The sequence below is a fragment of the Centrocercus urophasianus genome, unplaced genomic scaffold, assembly GCF_019232065.1.
Source record: "Centrocercus urophasianus isolate 14NV4802_14NV808 unplaced genomic scaffold, USGS_Curo_1.0 seq_41, whole genome shotgun sequence".
Classification (NCBI taxonomy): domain Eukaryota; kingdom Metazoa; phylum Chordata; class Aves; order Galliformes; family Phasianidae; genus Centrocercus; species Centrocercus urophasianus.
Genome location: NW_024884989.1, coordinates 4,798,184 through 4,816,521, shown reverse-complemented (window position 1 = coordinate 4,816,521; position 18,338 = coordinate 4,798,184). Strand labels below are relative to the sequence as shown.

General features: G+C 49.0%; 3 protein-coding genes across 3 annotated transcripts in view; 1 reads left to right on the top strand and 2 right to left on the bottom strand.

Moving 5' to 3' along the window:
* The first annotated feature begins 658 nt into the window (after nucleotides 1-658).
* Nucleotides 659-5,716, top strand: RAC3 (Rac family small GTPase 3). The gene is made up of 6 exons (XM_042833308.1): nucleotides 659-740; nucleotides 2,813-2,884; nucleotides 3,118-3,235; nucleotides 3,787-3,849; nucleotides 4,326-4,485; nucleotides 4,600-5,716. Exons 1-6 carry the CDS (start codon nucleotides 706-708, stop codon nucleotides 4,728-4,730), a joined length of 579 nt encoding a protein of 192 aa, XP_042689242.1. The 5' UTR covers nucleotides 659-705; the 3' UTR covers nucleotides 4,731-5,716.
* DCXR (dicarbonyl and L-xylulose reductase) lies at nucleotides 5,709-8,668 on the bottom strand. The gene is made up of 8 exons (XM_042833307.1): nucleotides 8,579-8,668; nucleotides 8,414-8,511; nucleotides 8,182-8,336; nucleotides 7,292-7,334; nucleotides 6,889-6,988; nucleotides 6,681-6,745; nucleotides 6,480-6,597; nucleotides 5,709-6,005 (listed from the first exon to the last, which is right to left on the bottom strand). Exons 1-8 carry the CDS (start codon nucleotides 8,634-8,636, stop codon nucleotides 5,902-5,904), a joined length of 741 nt encoding a protein of 246 aa, XP_042689241.1. The 5' UTR covers nucleotides 8,637-8,668; the 3' UTR covers nucleotides 5,709-5,901.
* Nucleotides 8,669-10,479: 1,811 nt separating this feature from the next.
* Nucleotides 10,480-18,338, bottom strand: part of RFNG (RFNG O-fucosylpeptide 3-beta-N-acetylglucosaminyltransferase) — an 8,067-nt gene continuing 208 nt past the window's right edge. The window contains exons 2-9 of the mRNA XM_042833212.1: nucleotides 18,105-18,333; nucleotides 17,276-17,324; nucleotides 16,535-16,637; nucleotides 16,072-16,225; nucleotides 14,958-15,046; nucleotides 14,706-14,871; nucleotides 13,294-13,379; nucleotides 10,480-13,059 (exon numbers count right to left, since the gene is read on the bottom strand). Of these exons, the coding sequence (XP_042689146.1) occupies nucleotides 12,993-13,059; nucleotides 13,294-13,379; nucleotides 14,706-14,871; nucleotides 14,958-15,046; nucleotides 16,072-16,225; nucleotides 16,535-16,637; nucleotides 17,276-17,324; nucleotides 18,105-18,333 (943 nt within the window). The 3' untranslated portion in view covers nucleotides 10,480-12,992. The remainder of the gene's footprint in view (nucleotides 13,060-13,293; nucleotides 13,380-14,705; nucleotides 14,872-14,957; nucleotides 15,047-16,071; nucleotides 16,226-16,534; nucleotides 16,638-17,275; nucleotides 17,325-18,104; nucleotides 18,334-18,338) is intronic.

Genomic DNA, 18,338 nt, shown 5'->3' with positions numbered 1-18,338 from the left:
AGCTGGGTGTGAGCTGGGACTGTGCATTGGGTGCCAGGAGGGGGTCTGTGCTGGGAGCGAATGCACTGCGGCTACAGAGACTGCTCTGTCTGTTCCTACCGGGGTACGTGGATGGCTGGAAGGGGCCACAGGGGGTTCAACTGCGGGTCTGAACAGAGCTGGGGGTGCCCCATCCCTGGAGGGGTTCCTATGGAGTCGTTCTGTGCCAGGCTGACGTGCCCGATCAAACATCCCCCAGCGTTGGGGTTGGAACCCGATGACTTCAAGGTCCCCGCCCCCTGGGGCCGCTCCGTGTCTCCGGCAGCTCGGCATTTATTCCTCAGCGCTGCGGCTGCACAACGTGCGGTGTGGGCCGTACCGCGCTCCGCCTTCCGCTTTCACGGCACGAGGCGGCGGCGGGCGCTCAGCCCCGGCATCACCTGCGAGAACCTCCCTCCGCCCCGTCACCGTCGCGGCGCTCGGCTCTGCTCGGTGGCGCTCGGATCTGCTCGGTGGCGCTCGGCTCTGCTCGGCTCATCTCGGCTCGTCTCTGCTCGGCGGCGCTCGGCTCCGTTCGGCTCTTCTCGGCCCGTCTCTGCTCGGCGGCGCTCGGCTCCGTTCGGCTCTTCTCGGCCCGTCTCTGGTCGGTGGCGCTCGGCTCGCCCCGCCCCGCCCGCGCGGGCTGTCACTGCGGCGGAGTCGCGGCGGCGCCGCCATCGCGGGCAGATGCAGGCGATCAAGTGTGTGGTGGTGGGCGACGGGTGAGTGCGCAGCGGCCGCGGGACGGAAGCGGCGTCGGCCCGCCCGCGCCCCGGACCTCGTGGCTCCGCACAAAGCGGGCCGGAGGCCGGCGGAGCCGCCAGGAGGGAGGGCCGGCCCGGCGCGGCCCCGCCCCGCGGCCCAGGCGAGCCGGCTCGGCAGAGCGGGAGGCACCGGAGCGGACGCCGCGAAGCCGAGGCGGGCGGAGCCGTGAGGCCGGGCTGCCATCCCGTGGGGCCGCCGGGAGGGATGCGCGGGGCCGTTCCCGGAGCTGCGCCCGTGGAAGGGAGCCCGGGGCCCGCCTGCGGCTGCCGTCCGTCGGCTCGGGGCTTCGTTCGCATCTGTCGGCGCGCCGCCGAGCCGGCCGGCGCGTTCCCCTGGGTTTAAAGCCCGCCTCGCGTCGTATCGCTGTTCGGTCCCCGTCGCTGCGCAGCCTCTCCCCCGCCCCGTCTCGATGCTCGCAGGTTTTTCTTACGTCTCCTTTTGTTGTTTGCGTTCCAAAATGAAACGCGTCGCTGCTTCTCGCTTCACCGCACGGCCTGACGTCCTTCCCGCTCTGTTCTCTGGGCTCCTTCTGGTGCTTTTGGCTGAGAACGCAGCTGTATTCACAATACGGGCGTGCTGTGGACTTCTGGTGCTTCCTAACTTTTCCTAGCTTGTCTTATGTATTTCTCCTTGTTATTCCCAATGCTCTGTTTGCATTTCCGATCGCTACAGCAAGCACAGGACAAAAATGCAGAGAAGTCATTGTGAATGGTCTTAGGGAGCAGCTGGTCCTTCCACCTGCCTGTGCATACAGCGCCCACAAGTATGTGTTTGGAGTGAGGTCTTCCAGTTTCTAGCTGGAGGGCCTAAAGAGGCCAATAGGAGACTTGTCCAATGTAGCACAGCCTTGTTATAAAGAAGACAGCAACAGCTGTGAGTGGGGTGTGCTGGAAGTGGGCTCCAGGTCTGCAGGTTGGTGGTGAGCTTTGAATGAACTTGGCTGAATAAACTTGGGTACCCAAGCACTTAAGTCACAGATATGTACGTATGTTATGAATTGCATGGTTTTCCCAAGGTGCTGAATTGGGATCTAAGTTGGACATGAGAGTGTAGTGGAGCACAGCGGCTCCTGGTGCAACCTCCCTGGTCTGGGCAGGGGATGCAGTGCAAGGGAGAAGCAGGATGGGTTGGTGCAGTGGTTCTGGCTGTGTAGTCCCTGTGCAGCACTCTCACAGGGTCTCTCATGAGTGGTCTCTCATCCTGAAGTCTGCTACGTCACTTTTCTGAGAATCAGGTTGTGTATAACTGTGTTCAGGCTCAAACTCTAACAGCTGTTACTGGCACTCAATATTGTTTTCCTTTGAAGGTTCTCTACAGCTCACAACTTTTACAGTAATAAAGAAGTTGGTTTTGCTCCTGTTACTTCTCTGTTCTTAGAACTAAGCTTCTCCCTTCCCCTGCAGGGCTAACTGCCCTTCATATCCTGACACAATTGTCAGCCAGCTGCTGCCCCTGAGTTGACCAATCTCACCTGCCTTTGCCAAAGCTCTGAGCTGATGTTTTAGTGATCTACCTTGGTGCCAGAATCTCTTTCCAAACTGTCAGTAGTCACTTGGAAGTTTGTTTTTGTTTATGGATACTTATTTTTTTCATCCTTTGTATATATTGACATTCAGTTCCTATGTCTGAAGAGCCTGAATAACTACTTGTGTGCTGTTCCACGTTTTCTCACCTGCTGTTTGCCCATTTTGCTAGATCATTATGGATATGTTGAGGCAGAGCACATCCAGGACGTAACCCTAATTTATTTCCCCTCTTGGTTTTGGAACAAATACATTTTGCCTGGTGTTCTGCTGAGGCCAAAGGAGTGGAGAAAAGGGGTAGAAGAGAGCAGTATCAGATGCATGCTAAGGTGGGGTGAGTTCAGGCCTGGTCCCTGATGGAAAATTTTAGCCTGCTACAGATCTTTTCCTCATGTAAGCTTTTCACCTAACCTCACTTTTTTTGGGTGGGAAAGGGTAAATTTCCCTGCCCCAGTGCTTTCCAGTGCTCTACCCTCCTTTACAGTTGTCACTCTCATCCTCTGCAGAGCTGTAGGGAAGACCTGCTTGCTGATCAGTTACACCACGAATGCCTTTCCTGGAGAGTACATCCCCACTGTGTGAGTAATGTGCATCAGCTGCTCTTCCCTATGTGTGTGTGTGTGTGTGTGTGTGTGACAGTTGGTTTTGTGGGTGAGGAGGCTGTGAACTCTGTATGTGGAGTATGGCTGTGTATGAGAGGAGAGTACCCCCGTGGGATCTGCATTGCACAACTGATTCGCTGCCCCTTGGATCTCATGTAATGTAACATGTAGATCAGAATCTGTCACTGATGGGGATTCTTTTTTGGCAGGTTTGATAACTATTCTGCCAATGTCATGGTAGATGGAAAGCCAGTGAATCTCGGCCTCTGGGATACAGCAGGACAGGAGGATTATGACCGACTGCGGCCTCTTTCCTATCCACAGACGGTGAGTGCTGGGCTTGGACTGGCTTATGACTGCTCTACTATGAGGCTGTCACGTTCTAGTTCCTACTTTGCAGTGGTGTTTGAACAGTTATGCATGTTGTAAGTCAGCTTGGGTGCATAGAATGGTGTGGAACTGCTGTAAAGCTGAACTGTGTTTTATATTCTCACTCTCCTTTGGTGCCACAGCTCACTATTGGGCTTTGCTAGTTTTGCTTTCCTGGCTGTAGTGATTGCTATGTGGCCCCCACCACCAGGGATGAAGACTGTAGCACTGTTAAGGTATTTATGGTCACAGGCTCTTAACAGGTTGAGTCTAGTATTTAAAATGTAATTAAAGTAATTAGTAATTAAAATGAGGTCACACACCCAAAGTCCATTCCTTCTCTCTCTGAATTAGTTTAGCAACTTTCACAGGGAAGGGCTTCTTACAGCCAACAGTCCTTGTTGTTGTTGGTGTTTGTTTTTTTTTTGGTGAGGCTCCCTTTCTCACCCTCCTTCCATTATCTCTAGCCTTTCCTTTCTACACAATTAATCCTCTTGTTTTCCCCACAGGATGTTTTCTTGATCTGCTTCTCCCTTGTGAGTCCAGCCTCCTTTGAGAATGTCAGAGCCAAGGTATTGTATTCCCCATCTTGGTGGAAGGTAGGAACCAGTGCAGTTCACTGCCTGAGCCAACCCTGTGGCACCTACAAACCCCACATTTCTAGCAGTTGTGTTCTGAGAAACAAAAGTAATAGTTGCTTGGTTTTAAGAGGGACCTACTCTTTATTCATGACTTCTTTGGCTAAGTTTTTGCCTCTTCAAATCTGTGTTAAAGAAGATGAGGGATGTCCTAGAAACTAAAATGGAGTCGAAGTACTGCGTGCAGAGCTGGCTGGTGTCATCTGTCACGATTCCATGTTTCAGAGACTTGTTGCATCTGCACCAGCCTCTTTCTGCAGAGCATACCCAGAATTCTAGGTAGAAGAATCCTGTTCAGATGTTTACACCCTGTCAAATATTAGTAAAAATCTTGTTCTTAGTAGTAAATGCAGCCTCGTGGAAGTGCCTGCTGCCATGGCTACTTCTCTCATCGCGCTTCTCTGTTTCAGTGGTACCCTGAGGTCCGACACCACTGCCCAAATACACCTATCATCTTGGTGGGCACCAAGCTGGACTTAAGGGATGATAAGGACACCATTGAAAGGTTACGTGATAAGAAGCTGGCTCCCATCACCTACCCCCAGGGTTTGGCCATGGCTCGGGAGATTGGTGAGTGATGTGCTGGGACGTCTTCGTGGCGCTGAGCCTTTTGTTTCGGAGGGGTGAGGGACGCTGCCTCCTGGTAGGACTGGAGTGCTTGAGCTGGAGCTCTCTTTCCCCTAGGCTCGGTAAAGTACCTTGAGTGCTCTGCCCTGACACAGCGGGGCTTGAAGACGGTGTTTGATGAAGCCATCCGGGCTGTGCTCTGCCCGCCGCCCGTGAAGAAGCCTGGCAAAAAGTGCACCATGTTCTGAGGGCTGTGGCCTAGGTGCTGGCTCAGCATGCTGTTGTCCTCCGACAGATTGCGTATTAGCTGGGTGTTTCTGGAGGGGGCTGGGATGTGTAGGGCCCTTCATCATGTACGAAGTCAGTGTTTTTTAAATGTCTCTTTGATTTAACGTCAGTGTTGATGTGAAGGGGCAGTGGGGGCAGGAGACTAGCTGGGGGCTGTACAGCCCTCAGGAAAGTACAATGGGGAAGGCAAGATAGCTCCTTGGGGCAACAGGCTGTTTTGGCTCTCCTGAACTCCAAGCTGAAAGGGCTGAGAAACCCATCCTGTGCTGGAAACACCTGTGTTTCATCTGCGGTGTGACACGTGCTGAAGATCCTTGTGGGAGTGGGAAGGAAGCTGATGTAAGTGGTGGTGAATGACGAGAGCAGCTGGAAGAGTAGAAGGGTCTCCTTGCCCAGCCTCCTGTGGCTAACAGTTAACAAATTGGTGCTCTATCAGATACGTGCCTGAGACTGTTGAAGGAATCATAACCAGCCCCAGAAAGGGGTCAAAGTAAACGAAATGTGAAGCTGAAGAACTAATCATTAGGTGCTTAATTGGATACTAGCCAAACTCAGTGAGTGAAACAGCCTTGTGCAATCAATGCATTTGCCTTTTTGTGTGCACACCCTAGGACAGCATGGTGCTGCTCCCCCCCATCAGTCTTTAGCAGGGCCTCCCCCCACAATCCAGTCTCTGCAGAGCAGGGCTGAGGTTGTTGCCTCTGTTTTGTTTTTTTCTACTAAAGAGAGCAAAGGAAGCAATGAGGTGTCTGCTAACTTCTTCTTTCCCTTCCCAAGGAAAATGCAGGCAGGCTTTATGGGTTTGGATGGAACAGGGAAAGCTTCTGAAGGGTTGTGTTTGTAGGGGGGAATAGGGTTGGAAGAAAGACAGATCCAATTTCTAATCATCATGTAGAGTGATAAGATAAAACCTTATTTGGTGCAATAAACATTCTCCATGACAGCATATGTGATCTTTATTATATAGCAGCCTTCTCAAGGTAACTTTCTGCCTCAATTCTCAAACAGATTCTAGCTCTGCTGCCCCTCTTGTCCAGCAACATTGGGACTTTGTCACTGTTTACTATTCCTTTTAGATTCTATGCAACACTAGTATGAAAGTTAGGCAAGATATGAAATGCAGATGTCATCTTAGGAGACGAGAAATCCCCCATCAACCATCAGTGAGCTGCCAGTTGTCATAGCACTCTTGTCACTGAGCAGGAAAAGAATGCTGTTCACCACATCATCCACCTCTGGAATCAAACAGAGGACATCCAATGCACCCTCAATCTGTACCAGAAAAACAAGCATCCCAAACAATGTGTCTTTGGCCTCTACGTGTAATTGGAGTAGGGAAATCTCTCTGCCCCCCTGGGCTGTGCTTGGTGTGACATACAGGACAGTGTGGCTGAGAGCAGGACATCCAAAAATCATCACTGTGATCAAATGATAGACACTTAATTCACAGCAACAACTAGTGCTCCCTGCAAGTCATATTCATGAATAATAGAGGAAGTTCATTCTGCTTATCCAGAGATGACAGGGCTCTAGAACAGGGGAGGTAAGTGTGCCCTGTCATCAGATGCTTTGGGAATTCAGCCACAGCCACTCAGCAGGGTTATGACTTTGCTCACAAAAAAAGGCAGGGTAGCTGTGGCTGTGATGTCAGTTAGGAGGAAAGATTGGATATTAGAAGGAGCTCAGCCTGGCAACAGATCTAGACTGACCTGCAAACTTTCCTAGTGGAATCCGGTTAATCATGGCAGCAGATTTCTGAGGATCACTCCAGTTAATTCTTCCCATGTCGGTCATAACTACTGTGGGATTCACAGTGTTCACCCTTATCTGAGACCAAGAGCAACACACCGTGTACCAAACTGCTCTGAGACAAAATGCCTTTCATGCTTCTCTTTCAGAAGAAATCTTACCTTGTGGGGTCCCAGTTCCATTGCCATTACCTTACTCAGCATATCCAAAGCACTTTTGGTAGAACCTTAAAAGAGGAAGGAAGAATGGGAAGCATTTAAGTGCACAGCACTCGGTCTGGATCATGGAGAGGTACTTTGTCTGGAACTGGCAGCCAGAACCTTTGTGGCTGTGGGTCTTCAGCTAGTCAAAAATGAAAGGGGCACTTACAATAAACAGCATGATCCCTCAGGACACGCTGAGATGCCTGGCTAGAGACATTCACAATGGCACCTGGTAGCCCCTGTGCAATCATCTGCCGAGCAACGATCTGAGGAGGGGAAAAAAAATAACAGGATGTCAGAATCTGGACAGGAAAGAGCGTGGTTCCATTTGGTAGGAATCTTCTTGTGGCAGGCAAAAAGCAAAAACAGCCACAGGACGTCCTCAGTGCCTCCCCATTGTAAGAGACAAGACCTTCACTCTTTTCTCTGACCTGTACACACAGAAATGTTGGATTGATTTTGGACTCTGGTCCCCATAGCTGCCTCCCTGCCAGGACACGTCTCTGCTGTGTAGAACAACTTAGTTGTTGCTGCTAGAGGAGACACCTGCAGTGACAATTCATCCTCACCTGAGAAACGTGGAGCACGGCCTGGAAATTGACACCGAAAGACCTACAAATAAATGAGATTTAAAAGTTACACAGCGTTTGCAGGCCAGGCCAGAGAGGAATTGTTCTGAGAGGCAGCAGAGGACAAACCCTGCTGGTGCTTTGGGAGCACTGGTGATATTTAAACACAGATAGAAATGCCAGGCTGATGGGCTATAGCAGCAATGGTTAACCATGTGTTCATTCAGCAGAAGCAAGCTGGGTGGTGGCCCCTGCTGTGCAGGGGGGGAAGGTGCAATCATGCATCCTCCCTCTTGTAGCAGGACTCTGTTCTTTGGCAGACTCACACAGTACTTCTGTTAAACTTTACACAGTGATCCCTGGGTCTCAGCCCGTGGCTCCTCTTATGCAATCCAGCCTTCATGAGGCTTTGAAACAGTAAATTTGCTGCAAGAGAGGTAGAAACAGCCTTTTTTTGAAACATAGTTCTTCCTTGGTGAGGTTTTCACCAGCTAGCACTGCAGAATGATCTAAGTAGATCACATGCCTTCTGGTCTGCTCCAAACGAATCCTTTATCATAGCCTCACGTATCTGACTTCTAACACAGGGACAAATTATGACCCGTCTTAGAAGATATCAGACCCACCAGAACCTGGATCCTAAACGGTGGCACATTAGGAAATATATAATTGAAGCAAACGGATTTAATTTTTCACCATGACCATTTCACAGTCCCGTAGCTGCTTTATCTTCTCTTTCTAAACTGCCTTCGCAGCAGCTGTCTCACTTTAGCAGTGGGACAGAACTGGAAGCTCTGGGCTGCAGGGAGGTGATGCTGCAACGTTCTCGCTGTGCCTCAGCACTTTGCTTCAGTCTCTCTTGATGTTTACAAAGACGAGGAGGCACTCACCGCTCCACGGCCTCCCGTGTCACCTGCAGGAAGGGCTGCAGCATCGCCACGGCCGCGTTGTTTACCAGCAGCTCGAAGGGCCCCGCCGCGCTCACCGCCGCCTCCGTGGCGTCCCAGTCGGCCAAATCCACGCACAGCGGTTCGATCCCGGGGCACTGCGGTGGAAGCCCGGTTCAGCGGCGCCCCGCCGTGCGGTCTGGGGACGCGGGGGGACTCCCGGGGCCGTCCCTACCTCTCGGGCGAGGCTCTCCAGGTCCGCCGCGGTGCGGCTCAGCGCGGTTACTCGCGCTCCGGCTTTGCACAGCGCTAAGGCCACGGCGCGTCCGATCCCTGCGGGGAGACGCCGTCAGCCCCGGCCCCGCTCTCGCCCCCGCCCGCTCTGCCGACCCCCGCCCACCTTTGCCGGCCCCGGTGACCAGGGCGCGGCGGCCGCGGAAGCTCGAGTCCGGCTCCATGCTGCGGGCAGAACCGCGGCGCCGGGACGCGGGCGGTGTTGGGGCCGGGAGGCGGGGCCGGGCCGGGCGGCTGCGCGGGGACCGCGCCGCCCTCGGAGAACCGGCGGTGCGACGGCCGCTGCCGGCCTGGAGAGGGCACGGCGCAGAGCTGAGCTTTCTCGGCTCTGGTTCTCCCTAAAGAATTCTTCTTCTCGGCTGAACGCGAGCCAGCGCTGTGCCCGGGTGGCCAAGAAGGCCAATGGCAGCCTGGCTTGCATCAGGAACGGTGCTGCCAGCAGGAACAGGGCAGTGATTGTCCTCCCGTACTCGGCTCTGGTGAGGCCGCACCTCCAGTACCGTGTCCAGTTTGGGGCCCCTCGCTGCAAGAAAGACATTGAGCAGGTTCAAAGAAGGGCGACAAGGCTGGTGAGGGGTCTGGAGCTCAAATCTTATGAGGAGCGACTGAAGGAGCTGGGATTGTTCAGTGCGGAGAAGAGGAGCTCAGGGAGACCTCATTGCTCTCTGTAGCCACCTGAAGGGAGGTTGTGTTGAGCTGGGGGTCGGCCTCTTCTCTCGTGTAACAGTGATAGAACCAGAGGGAATGGCTTCAAGCTGCACCAGGGGAGATTCAGGCCGGACGTTAGGAAATACTGCTTCTCTGAAAGAGTGGTCAGGCAGTGCAATGGGCTGCACAGGGAGGTGGTGGAGTCACCGACCTTGGAGGTGTTCAAGGAACATCTGGATTTGGTGTTGAGGGACGTGGTTTGGTGAGAATTACTGGCAACAGGTGGATGGTTGGGCCAGGTGATCCTGTAGGTCTTTTCCAGCCTTGGTGTTTCCGGGATTTTGTAAAGCACTACAGTGAGAGAACTCAGAATAAAGCTGAGAGGAAAAGCTGTGCCCCATCGCTCAGAGCTGCTGGTAAAAGCTGTGGGCTGCCCTTGTCTAACAGTCAGTGCCTAAAAAAACCATGTGTAACTGCACAGAACCCTCTTGCCTAAGGCCAGCATAGGACACGTAGTTCCAGCCCTGTGCCAAGGGACGTGCCTGACCTGGCCTTGAATACCTCCAGGGATGGGGCATCTACAACTGCTCTGGGCAGCCTGGGCCAGTGCCTCACCAGTGTTAACATCTGACCTAAATCTCCTCTCTTTTACTTTAAGGCCATTTCCCCTTGTCATATTCCTATCAGGCTACGTAAAAAGTCAGTCTCTCTCCTGCTGTAAGCTTCCTTTACATACTGGAAGACCACAATAAGTTTCCCCTCAGCCTTCTCCAAGCTAAACAAGCCCAGTTCCCTCAATCTTTATTCACAGGAGAGGTGCTCCAGCCCTCTGATCTTAGTAGCCCTCCTCTGGGCCCACTCCAACAGCTCCACGTCCTGCAAGGTACAACAGAAAAGCAGTCCAGAACTCGTTAAGGCGTTAAGCTCCCACACCACAGCTTACTTCCAGTGGTAGTGAGCATGGCAGCTCCAACTGCCTCCTGCTTTGCAGAGCTGACATCATATAACAGAGCAGCACAGGCAATTATAAATCCAATTAACATGCTCTACTGCTAGAAGCAGAGCTCTGCTCGTAATACCCCTTTGATGCATTGCTTCCCAATGATGCTTAAGAGCTGCTGTGACAGAGACAAAATGGGAAAGTTCTGACATAGAGCTGGTTAAAATACTTAAATAATTAGCTGCAAGGATTCTTCTCATCCATATTTCTGCCTCTGCACATCCAAGGCATCTAATTCCCATATGCTTTTTGTCCCTATGGCAGCACAAGGCTGACAGGAGACTAGTTTTCTAGATTACAGGGTTTAATGGTTCATTTTTGGTGAAGAGAATGCATTAAAGGACAAGACAAAACACACCTTTCAACATCCTTAAATATTTACTTCATGGAATCATTTTATGTATGAGACAGTAGTTTAAGAAGCTGCATCCCAGTATATCTACAGAGCCTACTGCATTGTGAACAAGAGAAACATTACAAGAATCTTGAACACAAACAATCCTGCATTGTCACACAGAAGAATGTGGTCCTTTTTCAGCTCGATAAGCACCCTGCCAGCATTAGGCATGACAAAGAGGCAGCAAACTGCATTTAGGATGGGAAGCAACTGCAGTATGGGACTTGTACTCAGTTTTGCTACCATCAGTATGAAGTGCTGTCATTTCTGAACTGCAGTTTGCCACATAATCACTACCCAGCTTGTGCTGTCTGTAGTATCTGACAGGAGGCTGCTCTTAGTAGCAGAGGAAGAAAAGCTCCAGCAGAATTCAGAGATCACTAAGGATGAAAAAAATCTCACCAAGTGCTTATGCAGCTTCACAACTTTTTGCTACGAGGAGGTTGAAAACAAGAACCCACCAAATGTTTTTTAAAAAGTGTTTATATAGATAGCAGTAATCTCCAGAGCTATTAATGACATATCATCGAACCACAGGACATCCCAGTTCTAGTGAGCAGAACACCTAATGGAGAGGTAGAACATCCCACAACCCACCCTGCCACAAGTCCTCCATGCTCTGTGAGAGGCTGTCAGTGTTACAGATGTTCCTGTTTTGAAACAGCCACTGTGCTAGCTGGACTCTGATCCCATTGCCTGCAGCACTCTTATTCCTGTGCCTCATGGTCAAAGCATTGCCTTAGCAGATAAAGAAAATTAGGAACAAGCTGCTGGACTGTAGCAAGCAGTCAGCTTGTTGGCTCCTCTGTAAAATTAAATAAAATCATGCAAAGAGGACAATGTATCCAGTTCTTGAAAGGTTTGCTTTAAAAACAGAAAGCAGAGAATATTATATTACAGGAGGCTGACACCTACACTACATTTCATACTTGAATACACTGCAGGTGTTTGCCTACATGATACCACTTCTCAAATGGGAAGAAGTTAAGCAACTAGCTGAAATGCACAGCTCAGCACAGCTGATAGAAATCTGAAACTTGCTGGGTCCGAATTCTAGCCATTAGTCATAGTTTCAGGTTATACAACATCATGCTATTATTCTCCACTTAATTCAGCCTCTAGCACTAAGCCTGCAAGTATTTTCTGAAGAGTCTGAAAGTAATCAGTGGTTTTACAAAATCATTTGTATGCTGTTCTTCACGTCAGGTATAGATTGCGCAAAGGCAAAGTTGGGAGCAACAAAACTAAACATATGAAGTTTCAATTCTTCCACTTTCAAAACTAAGCCTATTTGATTTACAGCGCAGCAGCAGGTGATATTGCTACAGCATTGGACTCTTGCTTTTCTATCAGCATACAGTTTCCTTTTACCAAGTGCCAGAATTACGTAGTGAAACATTAAGATGTAGAGTAAAAATAAACACTGGTCTCAAAAGGTTACCTCAAGAAGCTGAAGTGGGGTAACCACAAACACACCATTAAAAGGCCTCAAATGATATCATCAAAAACTTTCTCGGCGCTACAGCTATCTAGCATTCCTCCTCCCTCACAGGCAGTAAAGGATACTTCAAAAACAGGGTGTTTCATCAGCTGATGGGCGTGCTCTAGCTCACCTAACCTGCTGAGGGCAAAGGAGGAGAAACAGTTACCAACTAGCCTGGCAAATACTTCTTCAGTATCAAATACCAAGGGAATAGTCTTGGACCTAGCAGACCACCACCATCTTCAACAGCCACTGCCATTCAGTGGTAAGAGTGCCAAGTCTGACAATCACCTCCATGGGAGGTACACAAAGACTGCTGGGAAGAACGTGCACTGTAAGCAACTCTCATGCAGTCCTGAGTCAGTTTACCCTTACACAGGGCTTTTCCCATGACAAAGGCTTTCACCCTTGTCTACCCTAGCAATTCCTGGACTTCTGGTGCTTACAAACAGACCGTGTTTCAGCTCACAGGTGGAGGAGGTATAACATGGCATGCCGCAGAAGTTCTTAAGTCCTGTTCACAAAGAAGACAAGCAAAACTTCATCCCCCCACCATCATGGGGACTGCAGTCTGCTTAAACATTCCAGCTTCAAGACAGCGGCCTCTGAAAGCTGCTAACAGCAGTAAGAATGCTATCATTCTAAGTACTGCATTTGCTAGGATGTATCCAAGCACAGATTCACATGATAGGGCTCATGTGACATCAGATGAAAGCATAAAGTGACTTGTACAGCTATGGCTGCAGCCATCATATGAAGAGCCACTGGACCAAAGAACAAGAAATAGAAGATTTTCTTCTCTGGAATGTCCCAGGCTGCAGCTGAATAAATGCCTTCTTGCCATAATTACCCAGTCAGTCTTGCTTCTGTACAAAGTCGACCTCCTTTTGTAGATATGTCTGTTTGTGTCCCAGAAGAAAAAAAAAAAGCCCATCACAACTCTTGCTTTATGCAAAGTAGGTAGGATAAAGGTGTCAAAGACTGGTCAAAAGTTATGACATCTTCTTATTGGGGCACCAAATAGTGTCAGGATAGAGAAGGCAGTGGACAGATTTAAATCTGTGAAGGAAAACAAAAAAAAGTAAAATAAAAGTGAGACTGAAATTCTCCAGACCAGGAACATGCTAAGTATTGAATGTGCAGCAGCCTACCACAGCAGGGGAGGTGGCTCTACCCACCTATAACTGTGATAAGATCTGGCATGAGAAAATAATCCTGTAAGTGAGTTTGATCATCTTGCAGTTGAAAAACATAAACAAGACAGGGAGATCTTGGTTTGGAGTGGACACTTACCTGGTTGGGTCTTGCTGAAGTCCAAACACTCCTCCCACACTCACAACATTGTGTTTGTTCTCGGGGTCCCCATAACTGAGAGTTACCTGGAAAAGCAAATAAAAACCTCAGAAACTGACACTACTACAGAAAAACAGAATAGGGACAGCATGGTTATTAATGAGGTACAAAGAGACGCTGTGAAGATCCTGATTTGAGTGGTGGGTTACATCCGAGAAACGATGGTCAGCTTTGCCATTAGCAATATTGGCACTGGATGGTAGCTATCAAGTGGATCACTGCTCATCAAAAGACAAGCAGGGAAAAATAAAGGAGCTAACGTTTCATTGTCTTAACAGACAAGATGAGTTACAACCCAGTTCTGGAAGGGCACCAATCCTGCTGACGTCTCCACCTTTACTAAATGACATCTGTTCTTCCTCAGGCACAATCTGAAGTCTGCAGTAGCCGTGTCTTAGCAAAAGGGAAAAGAGAAGCATTTGGATGTTAAATGGCATGCAGAGGACTGCTGTCAGCCAAACTTGGCAACAAAGTTTTGATCCCTGGAATTCCACCTCGTTGCTGCTCCTCCATACAAGCACTGTATTTGGAAATCTGCAGGTACAAGAAGGCTTGCTTCTGTCCAACTGCAGACCTGCATTTTGGGCTGTCAGCCTCGGGGAAACCACGATGACCAAAAAGAGGTCAGATTCAGCCCACGCTTAAGGTCCTTCACATGAAGGAGATGACACTGTGTCCCAAATGTACATCTGCACTGCCAAATAATATTGTCAAGAAAACACAAGCAAGAATTTTATAGAGGCAAAACTGCACTTTTGTTTGTTCATAACTGTCGGTTGGTAAGAGGGAGACAAAGCACCAGGATAGCCTCATAGCTCCATCTACTGCTGCTATCCCAGTAATTTAAGGAATGAAACAAACATGCCTGGGTCTGATTTATCCTGATTAAGTTTCTTGAGATTCAGGCAAGTCAGTCTTAAAAGTGATCAGACATTTAGTTATGCCTTAGTTATTGAAGAGGTACTTGCTATAGCTCTGATTCTAGTATTGTTAGCAGCATGAATGAAGACAGAATTTGTTAGACAACAATACTCTCTCACACAGCAGGCACACTAAATGTTGCCTTCTTCTACAACTGCTGCTACTGTGTCTCTCGGAAACTCAAAATGGAGAACACCATATTTAGATGTAGCAGTGTAGTAAAACATACCCCTGAAAGAGAGGATATCTAGATGACCAAACTGCCTAGGGTGGAAGTATGCTTTGTACCTAAATGAAGGAATTTGACAGGATACAGCTAAGCTACTCTGTAGACATTGTCCTCTGCCAACATGTACTAAGTTGATTCACTGGCTGCTTTCTGATCAGGCTGAGGTGTGATTACAGGAGCAGGACACGAGGCTCAGCCCTACCTGTTGCAGCACAGACTCGCCCTGTAGTCTCTGCAGATTTTCCAGATGGGAATGGAACAACGGGCTGTGCAGCAGCTTTACTTCAAGCAGCCCTTCAATGATGTAGCCAATCGTGCAGTCATCAGGAAGACGCACTCTTTCTGCAGTGCTGATGAAGTTACCCAGGCTGTGAGAGCACAGGAGACAAGATCAAACACACTTTAAAGTTTACCAAACACATATTAATGGAGCTCAGCTAGGAGGAGTGCTTACCTGGCCCAGGGACTCATCTTCAGAGCAAGACCTCTGCTGATACAGAATCCTGCTCCACCTGTGGCAAACCAGAATTTCACGCTTGTCTTCTGAAGAAGCAACAAGGAAAAAACACAGAAAAGAAACACACACTAGTTACTGATAATCAGTTTTGCTCTGTTTGGCTGGGCAAGGAGGAGAACTTGAGGCTCTACTGGATATCGGACTGCACCTGAGTCAGAACAAGACTACACACCAATTCTGCTTCTGCAGGCTGCTGAAAGCCTGATTAGTTGTTCTCTCTAATTAAGTTCCACTTTGAAAATGACAGCAGGCATACCATCAGGTTTACACAACTGAGAAAGCACATGAAGTGGGAAACTACAGTGCCACTTCTAACAAATTCCAGATGCCCCCAATGATTCTAGCCAAAGGCCACAGTCAGTTCAATCTTCCTGAGGAAATCACAGCTGTTTTGTTGGATGCTTGGCTCCAGGGAGACTGCTATGTTATGTGGTTTTTCCTAACAAGGTGCTTTATAACTGACTTTCTGGCTAGTGAGTCGATTCATTTTCATGCCTGTTAGCAGAGAGGACCTCTGAAAACTTGTTTCAGCTCATGAACCTTGCAACTGAGACACCTTTGCTTCTACATCCTGGAAACATAGTAACCAAGCATATTGGAAACGCTAGGCCTTCAGTAACCAAAGAATCCATCACCCATCTGAGGTTGGTTCAAGCTGGTAACAGTGGGATACTGCTCTCAACAGCCCCACCTTCCAAAAATAAAACAAAACCACACCACCACCACCAAACAAGAAGCATCAGCCCCCAAAAACGATTAAAACAAAAGGAAGAGTCAAGGTGGAGGGGCCCTACTCACCTCAGTGTGAGGGAGATCACCAACATAAGTGAGCAAAGGAAGAGAAGCAGACATCCACCCAGGAGACAACTCTATTGTACATAAGCACGTGAGGTCAGATCAAAGGTACATTTAACCTGGCACTCTGTCTCTGACAACGGCCATTACTTGCACGTTAAGTCATTTGATATTGTGGTGCACCTATCGATTCTCATGGCTTTAAACAATTTTAAAGGCTCAGGGTGATTCTCAGCCTAACTGTAAAGCTGCTTACTGATCCATCGCTTTGGACGTGGTCAGCTGCTTCGATGGGGTGGTCCAGGCTCGGTCGCCCCACATAGACATCCTGGCTAGGAGAGAAGGCAGATAAGAGACGCAGGAGAGTCCGTGGATTCACATAGTTGTCATCATCCACATGGCAAAACCACCTTCAAATAAACAAAAACAACAACAACAAAGTTGCTGCAGTGCTGTGACAAAGAAATGAGTTACAGTTCTACAGCTGAGTTGTGGTCTTTCAAGCTTAGAGGAAATAGCACATCCTATTACACTGAAGAACATAACTTGGAAGCTGAAGCCACCTATAGATCCCAGATCTGCAGAGATGCTGAAGCCTTGCTAGGTTTCAGATGATCCCTGTTCATAAGCACTGCTTCCTGCTGTACTATCTTCCTTATGCTCATCACTCTGCTTTTGCTAATGCAGCTGAAAGAAACAAAGTCAACCACAACACTTACTTTTGTCCAGATTCTAGGAATTTATCATATTCCACAGACATCTTGCAGCACAGAGCTTGCCGGGTGTGGACAGCAGAACAGTTGGTGTTGATCATATGATCCCCTGTGGAGGGGGGAAAAAAGAATAAAAAAAGAATAAATAAAATGATAATAATAATAAAAAAAATCAGCCCCATCAAGTTTGGGAAGAATGAATGGTCCAAAAAAGACCAAGTATACATTTGGCACTATTACAGTATACTGAATCTGTACAGTGTGTACACATGGAGAGTAAACGACAGGACAAGCAGGGCTCACAGGCTATGCATATGGAATAAAGTTGTCAAGTATATAAAAAACACAAAATTGAGGAGGTTGGAAGGGAGATGATCTAGAACCAGCAGGTTCTCTAAGATAGGCTGCACAGGAAAGCATCCAGGTGAGTTCTGAATATCTTCAGATATGTGGTTAGATTGCAGGGTGTATAAACATGGCTATGAGACTGCATGCAAAGGAAGCACCTAATATAGCTTTGGACCAGAGAGACTGAAGCTTACGAACAGGAAGGAAGCATATGCAAAGGTGACAAAATATTCACAAAGCTCCCAGCCTTTTGTCCAGGTGGTAAGTAGGCACAGCATTTTCTGCTATCTTAACTTCCCTAATTGCTTGTACAGCATGAAACAAGGACTTCTAGGAAAAGTATGACCAACACAAAACTCAGTTACAGCAGACAGCAGCCTTCTGTGCCACACAGCTCACCTGCTTTCAGGCGCAGCTCTCGATCTTCCCAGTCTGTGAATATGAACGTCTGCAGAAGGCAAAAAATGGGTTAGGAGAAAGACGTGTCCATAATGAAGGGCTTCCAAAACCAGCATCTACTTTGCTCGGTTCCCTGTCAGAACACTATTTTATCTTACGGATTTATTTCATGTTAGCCCCCCCCGCCCCCCCAATGTAGGGGGAACCCCAGCACCTTCAGCCCTTTTCTTACTGGAGAAGTTCCCACACTGCAAACTAGAAGAAACTATTTCAGAAAAAACACCCAAAACACTGCTCTCCTTATCCCAGGGTACAGATAAAGTGTTTCCAAAATGAATGGCCATCTTATTTGATAATACTGTCCTCTGCAACTTCACCTCCTCTGTGTGGCTGGGAGCCACAACTCTTAAGCAAGCTAAAAGGAAAGGAATCAAAATCAGAGTGCAAACTGTCAGACAATAACCCTGCCCTGGCCCAATTGGTGGGCAAAACTGCATTAAGATGCTAGAATGTAACAAAATCCATCAGCAAGGGAACAGGTTATGTGTCAGCCTCATAAAAACCTCAGTTACTGAACTACTTCATCCAGAACACTGGCATCTAAGCCAACATCAGCACCAAAGATCTCACACTACCACGTAGTACTTTTCCCAGTCCTCAAAACACAGTTTCTGCATGGACTCAGATAGTGAGAAAGCAGCTTCATTGAGAACGAACTCAGCAATACGTTCTGATGAAGCCCTCAGGCCCGTTTTCCAAAGCCTCACAGTGTGAGCTGCATCCAGGCCCAGCGTGGATCAGCTGCCGCGAATCTCGGCCCGGCGCTCACCTGTCCTCTCGCCCGGGAGATCCAGGTTTGGAACAGCAGCTCCAGCCGCGTCTTGTGATACTTCCTCGTCGTTTTCACCGCAATAAAGATGTCCTTCAGCTCCAGGCTCTCCCTGCCCGAGCCGCCGGGCGGCCCCAGGCGGACCCTCCTCGCAGGCCACGGGCTGCCGCCGACGCCCCGGCCGCCCCCAGCGGCCCCCGAGCCGCCGCTTCGCTCCCCGGGCGCGCCGCTCCC